This window comes from Mastigoproctus giganteus, chromosome 9, assembly GCF_048544385.1.
Source record: "Mastigoproctus giganteus isolate SK-2022 chromosome 9, ASM4854438v1, whole genome shotgun sequence".
NCBI classification, from domain to species: domain Eukaryota; kingdom Metazoa; phylum Arthropoda; class Arachnida; order Uropygi; family Thelyphonidae; genus Mastigoproctus; species Mastigoproctus giganteus.
Genome location: NC_143583.1, coordinates 36,526,282 through 36,549,047, shown reverse-complemented (window position 1 = coordinate 36,549,047; position 22,766 = coordinate 36,526,282). Strand labels below are relative to the sequence as shown.

The 22,766-nt window shown below is 37.9% G+C and overlaps 1 protein-coding gene across 4 annotated transcripts in view; it reads right to left on the bottom strand.

Annotated features, from left to right (window-relative positions):
- The window catches only part of LOC150080147 (interference hedgehog-like), a 186,311-nt gene that overhangs the window by 74,714 nt on the left and 88,831 nt on the right, over positions 1 to 22,766 (bottom strand). For all 4 annotated transcript variants that reach the window (XM_090381915.1, XM_090381916.1, XM_090381913.1 and 1 more), the window contains one exon: positions 1,789 to 1,944. In XM_090381915.1, coding sequence (XP_090238041.1) covers positions 1,789 to 1,944 — 156 coding nt within the window. The remainder of the gene's footprint in view (positions 1 to 1,788; positions 1,945 to 22,766) is intronic.

The window sequence follows — 22,766 nt, the reverse complement described above, 5'->3', positions numbered from 1 at the left end:
TGAAGAAAGACCTGAAATTCTATCCCTACAAAGCATAGCTTGTCCAAGAAATCTGTCCAAACAACAATATTACCCATCTATTATTTGCAAAGACCCTCTTGGAATTCTTCACAGATATTGAGCTGATTTCAAAACTATAATGTCCAATGAAATGTCTTTTCATTTAAGTGGCCTCATGAAAAAACATAACTATCATCTGTGAGAGATAAAAAATCTCCACAACTTGTACAAAAGAGAAACTGTATCCCCAACATGCGATGTAGTGTGAAACAATGTAGAGCAGAGTAGTCAGCAGTAACAGTGAATTGTAAAAAATACCAACACTTGATCAGAAATTTTCTTCTACTAGAAATGGAAGAAATTAATCTACTAGAGTTGTGATTTCAACAAGACAGAGCCACCTACTACACAGCAAGAGAGCCACGCTCAACATGGGAGGAATGTTCTCCAACAAATTAATTTTATGCTATGGAAGCATTAACTGGCTTGTCCGACTTCCAGATTTTAAGCATTGTTATTTTGACTTTTTCTTGTGGTGTTATTTAAAGGAGAGGGTACACCACTCCAACCAAAATCACACTTAATAAATTCAAAGATAACATAAGGGCTGAAATTTCACCCAGTGTTATTTTCCATAACTGCAGTTAGGGAAAATATTCTTTTAAGAGCACATCAATGTATACCACACAAAGGTTATTTGCTGGGAATTATTTTTCATACTTTAAATTTAAATATCTAAGATTATGTTTGTGCATAAAAATAAACGGTTTTTAGAAATACAGAAATATAAAATCCCTACATTAATTTCAGTTGGACCCTGATGACACAGCCAATTTCCTTTCTACACCTGAAAACAAACACAACTGATGATCATGCAAACATCTGTTTATTTATTTTTTTAATAGTGTATTTCTCAATATTACTGATTAAAACTTTTTTACATTTATTAAATCAATAAAATAAAATCAAAGAAACTCATATATCTTTCATTTTCATTCTCAAGCAAAGTGACACATGCCAACCAAATCTGTCACCTACACTTTAACAAAACAATTTGCATTAACACAGTTTGCTTTACACAGAAGCAACCAAAATTGCAAGACAATTTAAAAAAATTGGACTGATGTGCCACAAGTGCAAGTGATGATCCCAATGATCCTCAGCCTTTGACTTTAAGCATATTTCATCTTGTAAAATAAGAGATACTTCAGAAGTAAAAATATGTAAATTACATTGGGTCTAAGCACTTCATTTACACCATAGCATGTAAGTGTGTATATATATATATCGTACAGAACCTAAAATCTAGAAATATCCAAAATAATGGCTAGCCTTCTATCCTAAACTTGCCACATAAGGAATCCGAAACCTGTATTTATTTCATTTTCTACAAAATCAGATTTGACAGAATTACATGACAGATTAGTCATGTAATTCATTCCAGAACTCTGGAATGAAATACATGACTATGAAATGCAATGTGTAAAGTTAACGCAGTAAAACTGTTTATTTATTAAATTATCTTATAAATAGTTTAAAAAATAAAGGATATTTAGCAATTTAATTAGGGCTTCTTGTTTTAACAAAACTAGTGGTAATAACTTTCATGTGCAGAATCAACAGAAAATTTGTTTTGTTTAAAACATTAATTTTCTGAAACAAGTGAAAAATGAAGTGAAAAATATGAAATACATACAATTTTTTTAAAAATTGTCCCTCTGTAAAAATTTTAAATATTAGTCTGTTCCTAAGGACTAAAATGGTAATTTGGATGTTTAAATAACTTGCCTTTTATCTCAGTAACAGATCCTGAGGTTACTTTCTCACCATTATGCATCCATGTTATAAGTGGCTTTGGATATCCTTTAGCAATACAGTCCAGCGAAATGCGATCGCCTATCATCACTTGTTCGTCTTTAGGGCCTTTTATGATTTGTGGAATTTCTGAAAATAAAATTATCAAAGTATTTTTTTTTTTTTTAAATTCTTTGAAAAGGTTTGTTATCTGCAATAAGTTTGATTCAACAAATAAGAATTAGAATATATGAATAGAACCAAATTTAATGTTGATACCTACACTTGTACTCTTTTGCTAACTGTTTACAGCTAGCAAAATAGTACAGGCATCCTAGTGATTGCTCGAAGCAGCAACTTTTAGGACAGTACTTTTAAAAATGACTCATAACTTTGGTCCATGAGGTTACAATAAAAAAGTAAACTTGATAAAGCAATAACATTTAAATGTATTTAAAATTTTCTGGACTGATCTAATTCTGAAACAGATATACTATAAAGTTATGTCCACATGTGAAAACTGCACATATGAAAGTAGCTTACACATGTGGACATATCTTTATAGCATCACCTGTTACAGTATTAACAATAACAATGAGAACCAGGGGGCTCAGGCCTCTGCTCGCCAACCCTCATGACACTTTTGTACCTTATATGTAGTGGTATGACGGGGTAAGTCAAATCTTTTCTACATAAATTATACACCTGCTGAAACACACTGATTGATATCTAATATAATATATAAAAGAAAATAGAAACTGCTTTGTAAAAAGGATAGGTGGAACAGGACCAGGGTACGTCTGCCAGGGGCAAAGGTTGATGACGTTGTAGAGTGGATATCATCTTTTAAGGGCACAAAAGGTGATATAGTTGTACACATTGGCACTAATGATATTACGAGTAGGAGACCAGCAGAATTACTTATCAAGTACAGGTCAATGTTGAAAAAAAGCCGTAAATTAGGATTGAATTTGAAAGTGTCTGCAATTCTGCCCAGACACGATAGGAGGGAGTATATGATGAGAGCCCTGTCGATAAATTCGGCCCTGGAAAGATTGTGCAAGGCTCAAGGGGTAGAATTTTTTTCAGCCTGGTCTGTACTTGTTAATAGGAGAGACTGCTTCTACAGGGATGGGATACACTTAAATAGAAAGGGTGCAAGAATGCTTGCTGATGCTATCGAGGCAGTGTTAGGTGGGTCGGAAAACTGCTAGATTGGGGGGGTACAAGAACTAATAGATTAACAGTAGCCACTGGCAGAGGTGAAAGTGATTCTTGCACTGCTTCTATTGGAATGAGCCGCAGCCTGGAAAATAAGATGCAGGATATTTCAGAGACTGCTGGGAATCATTGGGGTACAAGTAAACACATGGGTTGTGTTTGGGTAGCTAAGAAAAAGAACAGGTGCATGTATACTTGCGTGTACACCAATGCTAGGAGTTTAGTAAATAAATTTGATGAATTTGAGGTATTGCTCAAAACATCAAAGGCAGATATTGTGGGGATTTCAGAGATGTGGTGTCACACAGATATAAGGAATGCAGAACTGGAATTTGGGGAGTACAATGTCTACAGAAAGGATAGACAGGATAGGAAGGGAGGAGGGGTTATGCTATTAGTTAAGAAATACATAAAATCCAAGGAAGTGAAGCCAGTCGACATCGCTGGACAGTGCAGTGTCAAGTCAGTTTGGTGTGACATAAGCATTGGGAGATCAAAATTGAGAGTAGGAGTGTGCTATAGGACTAATGACTCTGATGAGTATAATAAGAAACTGTACAGGGAAATTGAGTGGGCCAGTAAATCAGAGAGTCATATAATGGGGGATTTTAATTTCCCAAATATTGACTGGAATTTGGGGGCTGGTCACTCACACACTAGCGAGGCTTTTGTGGATTTATTGGATGATTGTTTTCTACATCAGCATGTTCGGGAGGCAACTAGAGGGAGTAATACTCTCGATTTGATTATTAGTAGTGATTCTTCATGCATTAAGAATCTGCAGATAAATGAACCACTAGGTGGCAGTGATCACAGTGTGCTGAAGTGCGATTTACTCAAAGAGGTAACTACCATTAGGGGTAAAGGGAAGGGTTATTGCTTTCGTAAAGGTGACTACGATGGACTGAGACAGTATTTAAATTCTATACAGTGGGACCAACTGATGATGTTACCAACAGCAAATTCAAAATGGGAAGCATTCATAGAACTTATCTTGGAAGCTACTAGGCTTTACATACCAACTAAGAAATATTGTTCAAGGTTTAGGCCTAAATGAATGTCAGATGAACTAATGAGGCATGTGGCAGAGAAGAAAAATGCATGGAATACATACAAATTAATGGGTGACACAGAAGCCTATGATAGATACAAGTTGATCTGTAACCAAGTTACAAAGGAGGTTAGGCAGGCGAAGGCAGATTACGAGAAATCTTTGGCAAGGGATGCAAAGAAAAACAGCAAAGAGTTCTTTACTTATTTAAACTTTAGAAGGAAAGGGATGAATCAGATTAGACCACTTAACATAGATGGGTTGACTACTGATGATCATGCTCAGGTAGCTGATAAACTGAATGAGAATTTTGCATTTACATTCGCACATGAGGAGTTATTCAATGAGAGGAGTGCCAGAAGTTTATCAAACACTAACAGGGAGCTATGTGATTTTGTAATAACCGAGAGCAAAGTGGAGGAGAAATTGTTGAAGTTAAACATAAGGAAGGCACCTGGGGTGGATGGGATCTATCCAGTTATATTAAAGGAAGCAGTAAAGGAAGTAAGCAGGCCCTTGGCCATAATTATGAGAGCTTCCTTGGACTCAAGGGGGGGGGGGGGTCCCCATGGACTGGAGGTGTGCAAATGTATCACCAATTCACAGAGGTTCAAAAGGTGACACAAGTAACTACAGACCTGTTAGTTTAACTTGTGTTCGGGGAAATAATGGAATCACTGGTTAAAGAAGCATTTCAGGATCATCGAGACAAGACTGCAGTAATAGTTAAGACACAGTATGGGTTTGGCAAAGGGAGGTCTTGTTTGACCAATTTGATTGGTTACCATGATGTGGTCACAAAGGAAATGAATACCAAAAATAATTTTGATATCATATACTTGGATTTCAGGAAAGCTTTTGATACTGTTGCACATGGAAGACTGCTGTACAGATTGGAGAAGTATGGCATCAAGGGTAAGCTGCTACAATGGATAAAGGGATAGTTGAGTGAGAGACAACAGAGAGTGGTAATTGTTGTTTTGCCTATTTATCAATGATATTGATAAAGGTTGGCAGGTTTGTTAACGACAGTAATGACAGTATGTTACTCCAGTTGGATCTAGATAAGTTGGGGAAATGGGATGAGAAGTGGCAACTGGAGTTTAATTGCTACCCATATGCAGTACTTTGACAAATGCAAAGTACTGCATATGGGTAGCAATAACTGAAGAGAAATGTACCAACTGGGTGGTGGTGCTACACTCAGGGAAGTGAAAAATGAAAAAGACCTGGGAGTAATTGTGCAGCCAAATATGAAGTTCGCTGAACAGTATAGACGGGCTGCCAGGGCAGGTCATGGAGTCTTGTCAATGATATATAGGAATTTTGCTAGCAGAGACAGGGAGGTGATAATCCCATTATACAAGGCAATGGTCAGGCCACACCTAGAGTACTGTGTACAGGTCTGGAGGCCTCATTTTAGGAAGGATGTAGAGTTGGTAGAACAAGTATAAAGAAGGGCAACAAGATTGGTGAGGGGAACAAAGGGGCGCTCTTACCAAGAAAGGCTTAAGTTCTGCAAATTGCAGGGCCTGGAGAGTAGGCACCTGCAAGGTGATCTGATTGAGGTGTATAAGGCCTTGAATGGGTTGAGCAAGCTGAATGCTGATAGGATTCTTTGTCTTGCTCAGACTAAGAACCTGACGGGGCACATTTTTTAAAATTGAGAATAGATAGTTGTAGAATAGATGTGCGGAAATTTGCCTTTAGTCAGTGGGTAGTTGATTAGTGGAACAGGCTTCCATCTTTTGTTGTGGAAGCTAATAAGTCTAAATAAATTTAAGGCTGAGCTGGACAGGCATTTGGAACTAATGGAGGGATGAAATGGGAGGGTTTGTGTTTTTTTTTTTTTTTTTTTTTTTTTTTTTGGGCTGATGCTCCATAAGTTTGCTTTCTTGCTTTGTATGCCTCTACCAATGCTAATGATAAGTGTGCATCTTCTTATTCTGTGATCACTTCCAACATTTACCTTGTTCTTGATGGTAACATCATTCACAATACAATTTCTGTTAGTGAGGATGAAATCAATTTCATTAGTTATTAATCCATTTGGGCTTTTCCACGTCTACTTTCTGTTCATCCATTTCTTGAAAAAAGTGTTCATTACTGACATTCCTCGAGATACTGCAAATTCCACAAGTCTTTCACCTCTTTCATTTCTTTCACCAATTCCAAAATTTCCTACAGTTCCAACCTTAGCATTGAAGTCCCCATAATAATGGAGTAGTGAGTTTTCTGTTCATCTAGAAGTCTCTCAATTTGGGTGTACATTTCTTCAACCTCTTCATCATCATAGCTTGATGTTGGTGCATATATCATTATAACCTTTAGTTTGTACCTCTTAGAAATCCTGAGTAGTAGTCTTGAAATCCTTGGTGAAATACTTTTAAATTCCAAAATATTGTTTATTATATCTTTATGGCCAATGCCATCTTTGCTCTTTTCACCGTTTCCACTGGTGCACAGCAGATTTCCACTTGATAAACTTTTAGCATTAGTAGAGGCATTTGATACAAGAAAGCAAGCTTATGCAGCATCAGCCAAAAAAAAAAAAAAAAAAAAAAACCACTTCCACTTCACCCCTCTGTTCGTTCCAAATACCTGTCCAGCTGAGCCTTAAACTTATTTAGGCTATCAACCTCCACCACAAGGGATGGAAGTCTGTTCCACCAACCAACCACCCGCTGGCTAAAGGCAAATTTCCGCACGTCTATCCTACATCTGTCTTTCCTCAATTTGAATTTATGCCCTCTCAGGTGATTTTTCTGAGCTAGAGGAAGAATCCCATCAGCATTGAGCCTGCTTAAACCATTCAAGGCTTTATACACTCTATCAGATCACCTCGCTGGTGCCTAGTCTCCAGACACTGTAATTTGCAAAACTTAAGCCTTTCTTCGTAAGAGCACCCCTTTGTTCCATTCACTAATCTTGTTGCCCTTCTCTGTACTCATTCCAGCAGCTCTACATCCTTCTTGAAATGAGGCCTCCAGACCTGTATACAGTACTCTAGGTGTGGCCTGACCATTGCCTTATACAATGGAATAATCACCTCCTTATCCCTGCTGGAAAAATTCCTGTATATCATTGACAATACTCCATGAGCTACTCTTGCAGCCCATCTGCACTGCTCAGAGAACTTCATATCTGCCTGCACAACCACCCCCAAGTCCCTTTCATTCTCTACCACTGTCAGTGTAGTACCACAGAGTTGATACGTTGCTCTGGGGTTGCTGTTTCCCATGTGTAGTACTTTACATTTGTCAATGTTAAACTTCATTTGCCACCTCTCAGCCCATCTGCTCAACCTTTCCAGATCCTGTTGCAGCAGTGTAGTGTCAGTAGTGTCCTTGACAACCCTGCCAACCTTTGTATCATCTGCAAACTTGGACATTAAGCTTGATATACCATCATCAATATCATTTATAAATACAGAAAACAACAATGGACCCAACACTGAGCCCTGAGGGACTCCACTAATAACATTAGTCCACGATGAGCAGTGTCCATTGATTACCACTCTCTGTCTTCTCCCCCTCAACCACCCCTTTATCCATAGCAGCAATTTGCCTCCAATGTCACACTGCTCCAATTTGTGTAGCAGTCTTCCATGTGCAACAGTATCAAAAGCCTTTCTAAGATCCAAGTATATAATATCAAACTTGTAAGCGATTCATTTCTTCTTCTTGCTTTAGGACATTACCCTCATTAACAAGAAGTAAAAGGCTACCTATCTGATTGGCATAGTGGAGCCTAACACTGGCAATCTCCAGAAAACCCATGAGGAAATGATCAGGAAGTACACAAATCTAAGACAGGGCATATGCAACAAATAACAACCATCCTGATCATTGTGTCAACCACTGGTATGGTGCCAAAGACCTAACATAACATCCCAGCAGCAATAGGTCTCCCAGAGAACAATGGAAAGTCGGAGAATTCCTCGACCAACAGTAACACCAGACATAACAACCATTCTGTGTACTTGTTAAGAGTAATGTCACAAGGTGAAACCCCTTCAATCAGGAAGAAATAATATAAGAGCAATAATATGGGTGAGCTTAATTGTTCAAAACAATCAAACTCACCCATATTAACCTCAATTTTAGCTAATTCCCACTCCACTTATTCTAAATCCAAGTGCAGTTTATATTAAGGTGAGTACTAAAAATTAAGCTATTGCTACCATTTATTAAGTCAATTAAATTGGTACCATAAGGAATCCTACAATTCATCTAATTGTAAGAATTTTAAAATATTTTTAACGGTTTAAATGCACCTTAACTACACTGGCCTATCCAATCTTAGTCTCTAAATGCCTCTGATCATGCTAAACCAAGAGACAGAATATTCATTGGTCTCTGTGATTACATTCTCAAGTTCCAATTTTTTCAATTTATTTGATGACAACCAAGGATGAAGACATGCACTTCTATTTCCTTGAGAGCATTTTAATTCCGTTCAAAACAATTAAGCTCAAAAAAAAAAAAAAAAAACTTCCACCTCACCCCTCCATTCGTTAGAAATACCTGTCCAGCTGAGCCTTAAATTTATTTAGGCTATCAACTTCCACAACAACGGATGGAAGTCTGCTCCACCAACCAACTACTCGCTGGCTAAAGGCAAATTTCCGGACATCTGTCTTTCCTCAATTTGAATTTATGCCCTCTTAGGTGATTATTCTGAGCAAGAGGCAGAATCCCATCAGCATTGAGCTTGCTCAAACCATTCAAGGCTTTATACACCTCTATTAGATCACCTCGCCGGTGCCTAGTCTCCAGACACTGTAATTTGCAAACCTTAAGCCTTTCTTCGTAAGAGCAATCATTTGTTCCATTCACTAACCTTGTTGCCCTTCCCCGTACTCGTTCCAGCAGCTCTACATCCTTCTTAAAATGAGGCCTCCACACTTGTATACAGTACTCTAGGTGTGGAGTGACCATTGCCTCATACAAGGGAATAATCACCTACTTATCCCTGCTAGAAAAATTCCTGTATATCATTGATAAGACACCATGAGCTACTCTTGCAGCCAATCTGCACTGCTCAGAGAACTTCATATCTGCCTACACAATTACCCCCCAGGTCCTTTTCATTCTCTACCACTGTCAGTGTAGTACCACAGAGTTGATATGTTGCTCTGGGGTTGCTGTTTCCCATATGTACTACTTTACATTTGTCAATGTTAAACTTCATTTCCCACCCCTCAGCCCATCTGCTCAGCCTTTCGAGATCCTGTTGCAGCAGCATAGCTTCAGTAGTGTCCTTAACAACTCTGCCAACTTTTGTATCGTCTGTAAACTTGGACATTAAGCTTAATATACCATCATCAATATTATTTATAAATACAGAAAAAAAATAATGGACCCAACACTGAACCCTGAGGGACTCCACCGATAACATTAGTCCACGACGAGCAGTGTCCATTGATTACCCCTCTCTGTCTTCTCCCCCTCAACCATCCCTTTATCCATAGCAACAATTTTCCTCCAATGCCACACTGCTCCAATTCGTGCAGCAGTCTTCCATGTGCAACAGTATCAAAAACCTTTCTAAGATCCAAGTATATAATATCAAAGTTATTCCCTGCATCCAGTTCTTTTGTGACTGCATCATAGTATCCAATCAAATTGGCAAGGCAAGACTTCCCCTTAACAAAACCATGCTGTGTCTGAGCTATAACTGAAGTCTTGTCTAGATGATCCTGCAGTGCTTCTTTAACCAGTGCCTCCATTAATTTTCCGGGAACAGAAGTTAAACTCACAGGTCTATAATTACTTGTGTCAGCCTTTGATCCTCCTTTGTGAATTGGGGTCACATTTGCACATCTCCAGTCTATGGGTACCTCCCCTGAGTCCAAGGAAGCTCTCATAATTATGGATAAGGGTTTGCTTACTTCCTTTGCTGCCTCCTTTAATATAACTAGATAGATCCCATCCACCCCCAGGTGCTTTTCTTTTGTTTATCTTCAACAATTTCTCCTCCATTTTACTCTCAGTTATTACAAGATTATCTAGCTTACTGCCAGAGTTGAATACACCTCTGGCCTTCCCCTCGCTGAATAACTCCTTTCCTCATGTGTGAATGTCAATGCAAAATATTCATTTAGTTTTTTAGCTACCTGAGCAGGATCATCAACAGTTGAACCATCGATATCAAGTGGACCAATCTGATTCATCCCCTTCCTTCTAGAGTTTACACAAGTAAAGAAAGAATTCTTTGCTGTTTTTCTTTGTATCCCTTGCCAAGGATTTCTCGTAATCTGCCTTCGCCTGCCTAACCTCCTTTGTAACTTGGTTACAGATCAACTTATATCTATCATAGGCTTCTGTGTCACGTGTTAATTTATATGTATCCCAAGCATTTTCTTCTCTGCCATATGTCTCATTAGTTCATCTGACATCCATTTAGGCCTAAACATTGAACAATATTTCTTAGTTGGTATGTAAAGCCTAGTGCTAATGCTAATGTTAACCTCAATTTTAGCTAATTCCCACTCCACTTATTCTAAATCCAACTGCAGTTTATATTAAGATGAGTACTAAAAATTAAGCTATTGCTACCATTTATTAAGTCAAGTAAATTGGTACCTTAAGGAATCCTACAATTCATCTAATTCATCTAATTATAAGAGCAATAATAATAATAATAATAATAATAATAATAATAATAATTATTATTATTATTATTATTATTATTATTATTATTATCAACATATTATTATTATTATTATTATACAATACAATAAATTGTATTGTACTGTATTATTATTAGGGGGCATCGCCCCCTGCTCTTGCTTTTTTTGATAAAATAAAATACTTACAGACATTTTTAACGCTGTGTCTCTTTTCCTCAGCTATGAATACATATATACGTTACAGATGGAAATCAACAATAGCACAACATGGTCATGCTAGCTAAACAAAGTGCATGCATGAGGTTTATTGAACACGTGAGGTTTATCGAAGCTTGTTTTACCACACTGCAAATGCATGGGTAAATAATTACATAGGGCATTTCCTGATTAGATTTTGATCAGTGTGTTATAAAGTTAGCATTAGTAGTGGCATATGATGCAAGAAAGCAAGAATCAGCCAAAAAAAAAAAAAAACTTCCCATTTCACCCATCCATTTGCTCCAAATATTTGTCTAGTTCTGCCTTGAATTTATTTAAGCTGTTCACTTCTACAACGACAGATGGAAGTTTTTTCTAGAAATCAAACACCGATTGACTAAAGGCAAATTTCTGCACATCTATTCTACAGCTATCTTTCCTCAATTTAAATTTATGCCCTCTCAGGCGATTACATTGAGCAAGAAGAAGAATCCCATTAGCATTGAGCTTACTCAAACCATTCAAGGCCTTATACACCTCAATCATATCACTTCGCAGGTGCCTAGTCTCCAGACACTATTATTAGTATAATGTTATTATTATACAAATAATAACATTATACAATACAAAACTATACAAATATTTATAAAAAAACTAAATTATTTACCATCATACCACTACTATATTAGGAAAATGATCTCTTCATCAGCTGACATCAATATACAAAAAATGTTACAATGGAACATTAAATGATGCCGGGTTTGGTTATGTATTAGACAGTAAAGCACGTGCACGAGGTTGGTGAATGCTAAATGGAAGGCATGCAAGTGGGTTACTGGGCAGAATCAGACACTTGCTGTTGACAATGTAGAGCATGTACTTGTGATGAATTGCAAGACAACTGCCTCCATAACGAAGGGACCTGATATAAGTTGGTATATTTGTAAAAAGTTTAGTATTTTGTAAATATTTGCATAGTTTGTAAATATTTTAGCCCTGCTCTTTCAGATGCAACCATATTCCTCATGCATTATGGAACCCAAAGAAAAAGGCCTTTTCCTTAGTGACTTATGTAAATGCAGGTAAATAATTACAGTGATATAAAAAATGAATAGCAAATGCTTAAAAAACGGTACTCACCTTATATAAGTCTGCAATAAATTTATTGGTAGATGGTGGCTAAATTTAGGTTGGAAGAAGCATTAAAAAGAACTAAGGCGGAGAATGGGGTGAAAATATTTTAAACAGATTTTAAAATGAGTGCAAGGAAGTAGAAGTGCAGATCTCCAATCCTTGGTTGTCATAAAGAGGTTAAAGGACAAAAATGAAAAAAATTAAAAAAAGAGAAGACCGGTGGTGCTAACAGTTGTTACGAGGGACTTTCGTTGAATAAACCGTCATCAGTCGCGAGAGGTTCCAAGCCGGTGAGAGGTTGAAGGGAAGTTTAGCATTAATAATGTTGAGATCGGAATGGTGTGTCGGTACCATTCGATGGTGAGGGCTTCATATTGAAGAATTCTGTAGCTCGATCTAAGTTTAATAATAGTGATGGCAGAGTCAACGGGGGGGGGTTTGAGCATGGGTTGTTAACTCAGTGCAGGATTGACTTGTCCTGAAACTGTTGAAGTGGTAGTATGCATGGGTATTGCAAGTTGTGGAGGAACCGAATTTGGTGGTAGTGCTGCCGATGTAACAGGTGTCGCAGTTTGGTTGGCATTTTATAAGATATATTATATTATTGAGATCACTGATGGGATATTTGTGTGTATCTTTATAAGAATTAAATAGGGAACCTAGTTTATTGTAAGTAGAGAAGGTGAGGGAGATGTCGATATCTTTGAATGTACGTCGGAATTGTACTGCGAGTTCACTATGGTAAGGGAGAACTATGCAAGTATTTGTCTTGTTACTGTGTCTGGTGGGGTTATTAATACTGTTTTTAATTGTGGATATTGTGTGTTGGATGAGTTGAGGGGGGTAGCTCCTGGCTATGAATTTATCAGTAAGGTATTGAAATTCATTGTGTAGATCGTTTTGTGAAGAGCTGAATTTGATAGCGTTGTAGATTTGGTTGTGCAGGACGGATTTTTTGGTACTAAGGGGATGATGTGAAGTGAAATGTAGATATTTACCGGTGTGTGTGTGTTTTTTCTGAAAATCTTGGTATTTAAATTTGTCTGTTGTATAAATAGTGAGATTAAGAAAATTAATCTGGTTGTCCGTTGTGATTTCGAGGGTAACGTTTAGCCTGTCATGTATTGTATTGAATTTTAAAAAAAAGATTGTCTATGGTTGTTCTGTTGCCTATTATTAGGATATCATCGGCGTAGCGTATGTATAATTTAATTTCAGAAGGGAAAGGTTGTAAAATTTGGTTTTCAATAGTGGTGAGATAAATTTCAGAAAGAGGGGGCAGAAATGCCTAACCCATTGGTAAACCGAATGTGTGTCGATAAATTTTATTATTAAATCTAAAATATCTAGCGTCTAGTAAAAGAGTGGTAAGTTCAAGGATGTGGTCAACTGAAAGAGAGGTACGTTTCGTTAAAGTGTCATCAGCTGTTAGAAGTACACGTAATGCTTGTAGGGTGAAAGGAATATTCACATTAGTGTATAGGGATATGACGTCAAAAGAAGCTCAGGCGACTCCGTAGCCAGGTGGGAAGGAGCAGCAGTGCATAGCACACGCTTCTTGATTAGACCGGGGTTCGAACCCGTCACCACCAAATACGGAGGATGCGGAAAGGTCAGGGAATGACCACCGCATATCCCGGAGCAATATGGCCTTAGTTGCTAATGCTCCTAAAAAAAAATAGAGAGAAAGAGAGAGAGAGAGATTCAAAAGAAGCTAATACGTTTTCGTCGGATATGGTGGTGTTGCTGATTTTTTGGAATCCTTGGTTGGTATTATTAATTTTGAATGTAGAGAATTGAGTGAGTGGGGATATAATTTTGACAAGGAAGGTGGATAAATTAGCAAAAGCTGATGTACTAAAAGAAACGATAGGCCTTAGTGGATGGCCAGATTTGTGTAACTTGGTTATTCTGAACATGTGGGGTAGAATGTTGTTGCGAATACCTATCTGTTGTAATGTAAAGAGGTTGAGTCCTTTGTTCCATCTGAGTTTTCTGAGAATTGTGTCAAGTTTATTTTTAAGTTTTGTAATGTTGTGGTTGCTGTCATTTGTATATGTATCTTGGTCGGCTAAAATTAATTCCATTTTTTCTGTGTAGGTGTCCAGGATAACGATTGTGTCTCCTTTGTCAGCTTTTTGGATGATGATATTTGGGGTTTTGCTTAGTCTTTGTAAATCTGAGAGTTGTTGTTTTTTTATGTTAGGGAGAAATGTGAGTTTAATTTATTATCCTGTTAGACTGGTGTATAAGTTGCCACTTATCGGGATGTTGATCAAGTTTAGACTGGAGTTCAATTATACAATCTTTTATTGGATAGTGTTGTTCTTTAATGGCAAGATTGAAGCCAAATTCTAGGCAGGAGAGTTCAGAAGGGGTGAAGGATTTTGAAGAGAGGTTAACGGTGGGGGGGGGGGGGTTTGGATGTGAGTGTGTTCCATTTTTTGGTGTGTTTTTGTGCTATGTGTTGGATGGTGGCGTTGATATGTATATTGTTGTGGTTAATATATTCAATCCAGGCGTCCAGTAGCATGTCTCTTTTGAGAAAGAATCGTAATTGGTGTTTACAGTTTTTTAAGCATTTGCTATTCTTTTATAGTCAGATTTATCACAGTATTATAAGATTACTATAATTTAACTATTACAGTGATATTTATTCGACCTTGAGAATTCTGGGTGGTGGGATAGCCAATGGGAGAAGAGGGATGTGGGTCATGTGGTACAAGTGGGTGGGGCAATTATGTCACTACAAATTCACGGGTAAATAATTACATAGGCCATTTCCTGATTAGATATCGATCAGTGTGTTTTGACAGGTTGGTCTTTTACATAAAAAATATTTGACTTACTCCGTCATACTGCTACATTTTATGTAGAAAAGCATTCACGGGGTTGGCAAGCATAGTGAGCAGGATCAGAGCCCCTAGTTATTATTATAAAACTTTTTTCTCCTTTATGGGGTTTTTCCCTTCCTTGTGACAGGTACTGCTACTAAGTGCATGGGGTGGTTGGTTGTGTCTGTTTACTATTATTATTACTGTTAGTCGAGGAACTCGCTTAATATCCTACAGGTGTTCAGAATCACAGCTTTCTGAAGTTCCATGTAAGTGTTCTCTGGGAGGCCTGGGACGTTCTTATGGTGGCTCTTTGGTATCATGTCGGTGGTTGACACTGATCACAATGGCCATTGCTTGTTCCATAAGCCACATATCTTTGCCTTCCAGTCTTAGGTTTGAGTACTTCCTGATCTTTTCATCATATGTTTTCTAGAGGTTGCTGGTGCTGACCGCTATGTTGACTAGGTAAGTAGCCATTTTCCTTATTGTCGATGAGGGTTAGCATTAGCATTAGCATTAGTTGAGGCATTTGATGCAAGAAAGCAAGCTTATGCAGCATCAGGCAAAAAAAAAAAAAAAAAAACCCACTTCCACTTCACCCCTCTGTTTGTTCAAAATACCTGTCCAGCTGAGCCTTAAACTTATTTAGGCTATCAACCTCCACCACAAGGGATGGCAGTCTGTTCCACCAACCAACCACCCGCTGGCTAAAGGCAAATTTCCGCACGTCTATCCTACATCTGTCTTTCCTCAATTTGAATTTATGCCCTCTCAGGTGATTTTTCTGAGCTAGAGGAAGAATCCCATCAGCATTGAGTATGCTTAAACCATTCAAGGCTTTATACACCTCTATCAGATCACCTCGCTGGTGCCTAGTCTCCAGACACTGTAATTTGCAAAACTTAAGCCTTTCTTCGTAAGAGCACCCCTTTGTTCCATTCACTAATCTTGTTGCCCTTCTCTGTACTCGTTCCAGCAGCTCTACATCCTTCTTGAAATGAGGCCTCCAGACCTGTATACAGTACTCTAGGTGTGGCCTGACCATTGCCTTGTACAATGGAATAATCACCTCCTTATCCCTGCTGGAAAAATTCCTGTATATCATTGACAATACTCCATGAGCTACTCTTGCAGCCCGTCTGCACTGCTCAGAGAACTTCATATCTGCCTGCACAATCACCCCCAAGTCCCTTTCACTCTCTACCACTGTCAGTGTAGTACCACAGAGTTGATACGTTGCTCTGGGGTTGCTGTTTCCCATGTGTAGTACTTTACATTTGTCAATGTTAAACTTCATTTGCCACCTCTCAGCCCATCTGCTCAACCTTTCCAGATCCTGTTGCAGCAGTGTAGTGTCAGTAGTGTCCTTGACAACCCTGCCAACCTTTGTATCATCTGCAAACTTGGACATTAAGCTTGATATACCATCATCAATATCATTTATAAATACAGAAAACAATAATGGACCCAACACTGAGCCCTGAGGGACTCCACTAATAACATTAGTCCACGATGAGCAGTGTCCATTGATTACCACTCTCTGTCTTCTCCCACTCAACCACCCCTTTATCCATAGCAGCAATTTGCCTCCAATGTCACACTGCTCCAATTTGTGTAGCAGTCTTCCATGTGCAACAGTATCAAAAGCCTTTCTAAGATCCAAGTATATAATATCAAAGTTATTCCCTGCATCCAGTTCTTTTGTGACTGCATCATAGTATCCAATCAAGTTGGTCAGGCAAGACTTCCCCTTAACAAAACCATGCTGTGTCTGAGCTATAACTGAAGTCTTGTCTAAATGATCCTGCAGTGCTTCTTTAACCAGTGCCTTCATTAATTTTCCTGGAACAGAAGTTAAGCTCACAGGTCTATAGTTACTTGTGTCAGCCTTTGATCCTCCTTTGTGAATTGGGGTCACATTTGCACATTTCCAGTCTATGGGTACCGCCCCTGAGTCCAAGGAAGCTCTCATAATTATGGCTAAGGGTTTGCTTACTTCCTTTGCTGCCTCAATGTCTGGTCTGGTCTGTTGTGCGGGGTCATCCTGTCCGTTATTATGGCACGGTCCCAGTATAGTCTGTGAGTAAAGGTCTCTAGTATGGCCTGAGGCTTATACTTGTAAACTTTCTTTCATCAGCTGATATTTTTGTTCCAGCTTCTGATATATTATCCTGGCCACGTTTGTGAATGTACCCCATCTGTGCAATCACCCTGCAATATTTTGGGCTCATCTAATTCTCTAACAGGTGATACTATAATAATATGTCCACATGTGAAAATTGCCCAAGTAAAAATAGCTGCTATAATTGTTACCACATTTACAATTCCATAATATAAAGAACAAATTTTATGTGCAAGATGTACATAAAATTTTATTGCCAGAAAAGCAAAACAGCAAAAAATTTAAATATCAAAAAAGTGGTTTTTGTGATGAAACTTCATGTAAGACAATATTGAATAAAAATTTGGCGGTTAATTCATTTCATTTACATTTGCAATACTCACCTTCATTTACAATTTCCTTTATGGTATTTATTTCATTTTATTTTAGTTACAATACTCACTGTCAATCCATAAGTGTGGAGTGTGATAATTAAGAGTTTAAAAACATTTAAAAAGAGAGGAATAAATAAGAATGCATGGCCTTGCATAATATTAGTTCAACTGCATCATTTCCTACTTTTTTAAATACATTTTCAAATTGTAAGGCAACCCATCTTGAATATCCCTTAGAAACATTTGTCAAGCCATCCTAAAATTCATTAAAGCTGGGCAAATATAAATCTAGCAATCATTATTTTTTTTTAATATTACATAGGTTATTCATATAATGAATGTATAATGCAACTGAAATGCTGAACATTATGCTTGTTTCAGTGTGCTGATTGGAGGAATAAAGAGACAATATGGAGGCCATGAAGCAAAGAAAAATTGTTGGCTTATGCATTGCACATATAAAAGTATCTCCGCTTTGAAGAGCTTGTTTTGTTGCTATAAATTTATTAAATATATAAATAATGACTCATTAATATTTATTTTATTAATCATAGCACATAATTGAAATACATGTAATGTAACATTTCAATTTTTATTCAAATTCAGCCGGAAATAGGTAACACAGATTATAAAAAGTTGAATGAATATTGTGTTGCAGGTTATAGGCAGTAAAGTGAAAAGAATTACTGCTATATATTAGTTAATCAATCACACTTGATATAAAGTTAGTTAATTATTTACATTTCACTTCTGTTAATCACAGAAAACGAAAAAAACAATCATGAGTGAACTATAATCTCAGTAGAGAGGTTTAAATTTTGTCCTCTCAAAAATCAGTACTTTTTACAATGAACATTAAGTATATTACACATACATTTTAATATACATTTTAAATACAACTCCAGTTATATCATCACAATCAATTAATTCAAGAAAAAAAATCAAACGTGCCTGAAATGTAATACAATGCCTTACCATTTTTTCAGACATAGGTGCTGAAAGTAAAGCATTTGTATAGTAAAATTAGAAACATTAATACAGTAAAATCTCAATAATACAAACTCGTTTTATACAAAGTACTCATTTTTATGAAGCACATACCATTCCCCGCGAAAGGATAGGTTTTTCTATGTAAATTGTCATTTTGTACAATTAATACAAATCTTGACAGAGCTGTCTGATTATTGCCCCTATTATTGCTTCTGGCCACCTGGCTCCCTATTTCCCGAAGGATGGCACTGACTTTTTAGAAATTAGTTTTGTGTAAACAAAAGCAGTTTATGGTAGCTACAACGTCAAGTGCACTCTGAAAACATCTTTCTGAAGGATGATTTGTTAAATTAAAAAAGGAATAAAAAGTTTTTCTAAGTTGTTTATATGCATTCCCTCGCTCTCCAAGGGAATAAGGTCAGTTGCAATTGTTACCCCAGTTCAAAGTCTTTTGCTACAGTATACATCAATCTAATTTTTGTGTCATTTTATTTAAGCTGATGGTCTTTTTTGGAATTTGTGTCTTTAAATTAATTTAAAATTTGTTTATATTATTAATAAGTTTAAGGCTCAGCTGGACAGGTATTTCGAACGAACAGAGGGGTGAAGTGGAAGTGGCTTTTTTTTTTTTTTTGGCTGATGCTGCATAAGCTTGCTTTCTTGCATCAAATGCCTCTACTAATGCTAAATGCTAATGCTATTAAATCTTATGGTGACAAAATGTAAACTGACTGAATTAAACCTGGAAATTAAACTAAAAATTATACAAGAGACTGATAGGATGGAAAGAAGCAAAATGGGCACTGAAAAGGAATACATCCCTTTACCTACTTTATCAACAATACTGAAAAACCGAAAAAGACTTGATGAAGTGCATGACACTGGAGCAGCGATGAAAAACAGGAAATAAATTTGTGGTGCAAACCACGAGGAGCTTGAAACAAAACTTTTCGAGTGGTACCAACAAATGCGTGCATCTAATTTTCCAATATCAGGTCCGATTTTGCAAGAAAAGACAAATTATCTAGCTCAGCAACAAGGAATTAGCCACATCAAATGCAGCAGTGGCTGGCTCCAAAGATTTAAAGACAGGAATAACTTGGTTTTGCAAAATGTTTGTGGTGAGACTGGATTAGTCAACAAAGAAAAGGCTGCAGACTGGTTGTGTTCTGTACAGTCCATTCTTAAAAAATATGAGGCAAAGGATATTTTTAATCTTGACAATTATTTTATAATTTGCTGTTCAAGGAGAGTCTTGTCGCGGTGGAAAATTGAGTAAAAAAGACTCAGTGTTCTGTTATGCTACAATTCAGATGGCAGTACAAAACTACACCCACTTCTGATTGCTAAGTTTTTCAAGTCAAGATGTTTTAAAGCAGTTAACCAACTTCCCTGTAATTATGAGGCCAATAGAAGTGCTTGGCTTACACTCAAAATTTTCCAGTCTTGGTTATTAAAAGTGGACAGAAGAATAGCTTCAGAAAAAAGGAACATTTTGATGATTCTAGATCGTTGTACAGCACATTCTGCCAAGATACTTAAGTTGACAAATATAGGGCTGTTGCTTTTACTCCTCAGTACCACCAGTTTAATGCAACCACTGGATCAAGGCACAATTTATAACCTCAAGAGAGCATATAGAGCCTCCCTGATAAGGTACTTGATCCACAACATAGGAGGGAACAATTTGCAGCAAATTGAAATGTCTTGGATGCTATCCATAATCTTGTTATTGCTTGGGACAGTATTGCATCAAGTGTAATAATCAACTGCTTCAGAAAGAGTGGCTTTGGAGAGAATATAATTGAAAAACATGGTCCAGCAGATGCATGTGATAGCAACATTGAGGAATGGAGGAATTTGAAGGAGCATATGGATTTTGTTGGCTAATTTGAAGAGTTTGTGAAGGTGATGACGAAGTTGCTACCACTGCAATGTCAACACCAGAAGAGCTGCTGAGCACCAAATGAAACGATGATGTTTTTGTTACCAGTGATAGCGAAAGTGAAGAAGCGCACACACTACCATCTAAAAAATTTGCCCAAAATGTATTGAACATAATAGACAATGTGTTGGCTTGCTGTAACATTAGCATTAACAAGGGCACATGATACAAGAAAGCAAGCTTATACAGCATCAGCTAAAAAAAACCCTTATTTCACCCATCCCCTCTTCTACAACTTCTACAACGACAGATGGAAGTTTGTTCCAGCAATCAACCACCCACTGGCTAAAGGCAAACTTCCACACATCTATCCTACAGCCGTCTTTCCTCAATTTGAATTTATGCTCTCTCAGGTGATTATTCTGAGCAAGAGGAAGAATCCCATCAGCACTGAGCATGCTCAAACCATTCAAGGCTTTATACACCTCAATCAGATCACCTAGCTGGTGCCTATTCTCCAGACACTAAATTTGCAAAACTAAAGCCTTTCTTTGTTCTGTTCACTAATCTTGTTGTCCTTCTCTATACTCATTCCAACAGCTCTACATCCTTCTTAAAACGAGGCCTCCAGACATGTATACAGTACTTAAGGTGTGGCCTGACCATTGCTTTATAAGGGGATAATCACCTCCTTAACCCTGATAGAAAAATTCCTGTGTATCATTGACAAGACACCATAAGTTACTCTTGCAGACCGTCTGCACTGCTCAGAGAACTTCATATCTGCCTGCACAATTACCCCCAGGTCCTTTTCATTCTCTACCACTGTCAGTGTGGTACCACAGAGTTGATACATTGCTCTGGGATTACTGCTTCCGATACGTAGTACTTCACATTTGTCAATGCTAAACTTCATTTGCCACCTCTCAGCCCATCTGCTCAACTTTTTTAGATCCTGTTGCAGCAGTGTACTGTCATTAGTGTCATTAACAACCCTGCCAACCTTCGTATCGTCTGCAAACTTGGACATTAAGCCTGATATACCATCATCAATATTATTTATAAATACAGAAAACAACAATGGACCCAATACTGAACTCTGAGGGACTCTACTAATAACATTAGTCCACGAAGAGCAGTGTCCATTGATTACCACTCTCTGTCTTCTCCCACTCAACCATCCTTTATCCATAGCAGCAATTTGCCTCCAATGCCACACTGCTCCAATTTGAGCAGCAGTCTTCCATGTGCAACAGTATTGGGGTGGTTGAGGGGGAGAAGACAGAGTGGTAATCAATGGACACTGCTCATCGTGGGACTCCACTAATGTTATTAGTGGAGACCCAACACTGAGCCCTGAGGGACTCCACTAATGTTATTAGTGGAGTCCCTCAGAGCTCAGTGTTGGGTCCATTATTGTTTTCTGTATTTATAAATGATATTGATGATGGTATATCAAGCTTAATGTCCAAGTTTGCAGATGATACAAAGGTTGGCAGGGTTGTCAAGGACACTACTGACACTATGCTGCTGCAACAGGATCTGGAAAGGTTGAGCAGATGGGCTGAGAGGTGGCAAATGAAGTTTAATATTGACAAATGTAAAGTACTACACATGGGAAACAGCAACCCCAGAGCAACGTATCAACTCTGTGGTACTACACTGACAGTGGTAGAGAATGAAAGGGACTTGGGGGTGATTGTGCAGGCAGATATGAAGTTCTCTGAGCAGTGCAGATGGGCTGCAAGAGTAGCTCATGGAGTATTGTCAATGATATACAGGAATTTTTCCAGCAGGGATAAGGAGGTGATTATTCCATTGTATAAGGCAATGGTCAGGCCACACCTAGAGTACTGTATACAGGTCTGGAGGCCTCATTTCAAGAAGGATGTAGAGCTGCTGGAACGAGTACAGAGAAGGGCAACAAGATTAGTGAATGGAACAAAGGGGTGCTCTTACGAAGAAAGGCTTAAGTTTTGCAAATTACAGTGTCTGGAGACTAGGCACCAGCGAGGTGATCTGATAGAGGTGTATAAAGCCCTGAATGGTTTAAGCATGCTCAATGCTGATGGGATTCTTCCTCTAGCTCAGAAAAATCACCTGAGAGGGCATAAACTCAAATTGAGGGAAGACAGATGTAGGATAGACGTGCGGAAATTTGCCTTTAGCCAGCGGGTGGTTGGTTGGTGGAACAGACTTCCATCCCTTGTGGTGGAGGTTGATAGCCTAAATAAGTTTAAGGCTCAGCTGGACAGGTATTTTGAAAGAACAGAGGGGTGAAGTGGAAGTGGGTTTTTTTTTTTTTTTTATTTTTTTGGCTGATGCTGCATAAGCTTGCTTTCTTGCATCAAATGCCTCTACTAATGCTAATGCTAATGTATCAAAAGCCTTTCTAAGATCCAAGTATATAATATCAGTTATTCCCTGCATCCCGCTGTTTTGTGATTGCATCATAGTATCCAATCAAATTGGTCAGGCAAGACTTCCCCTTAACAAAACCATGCTGTGTCCGAGCTATAACTGAAG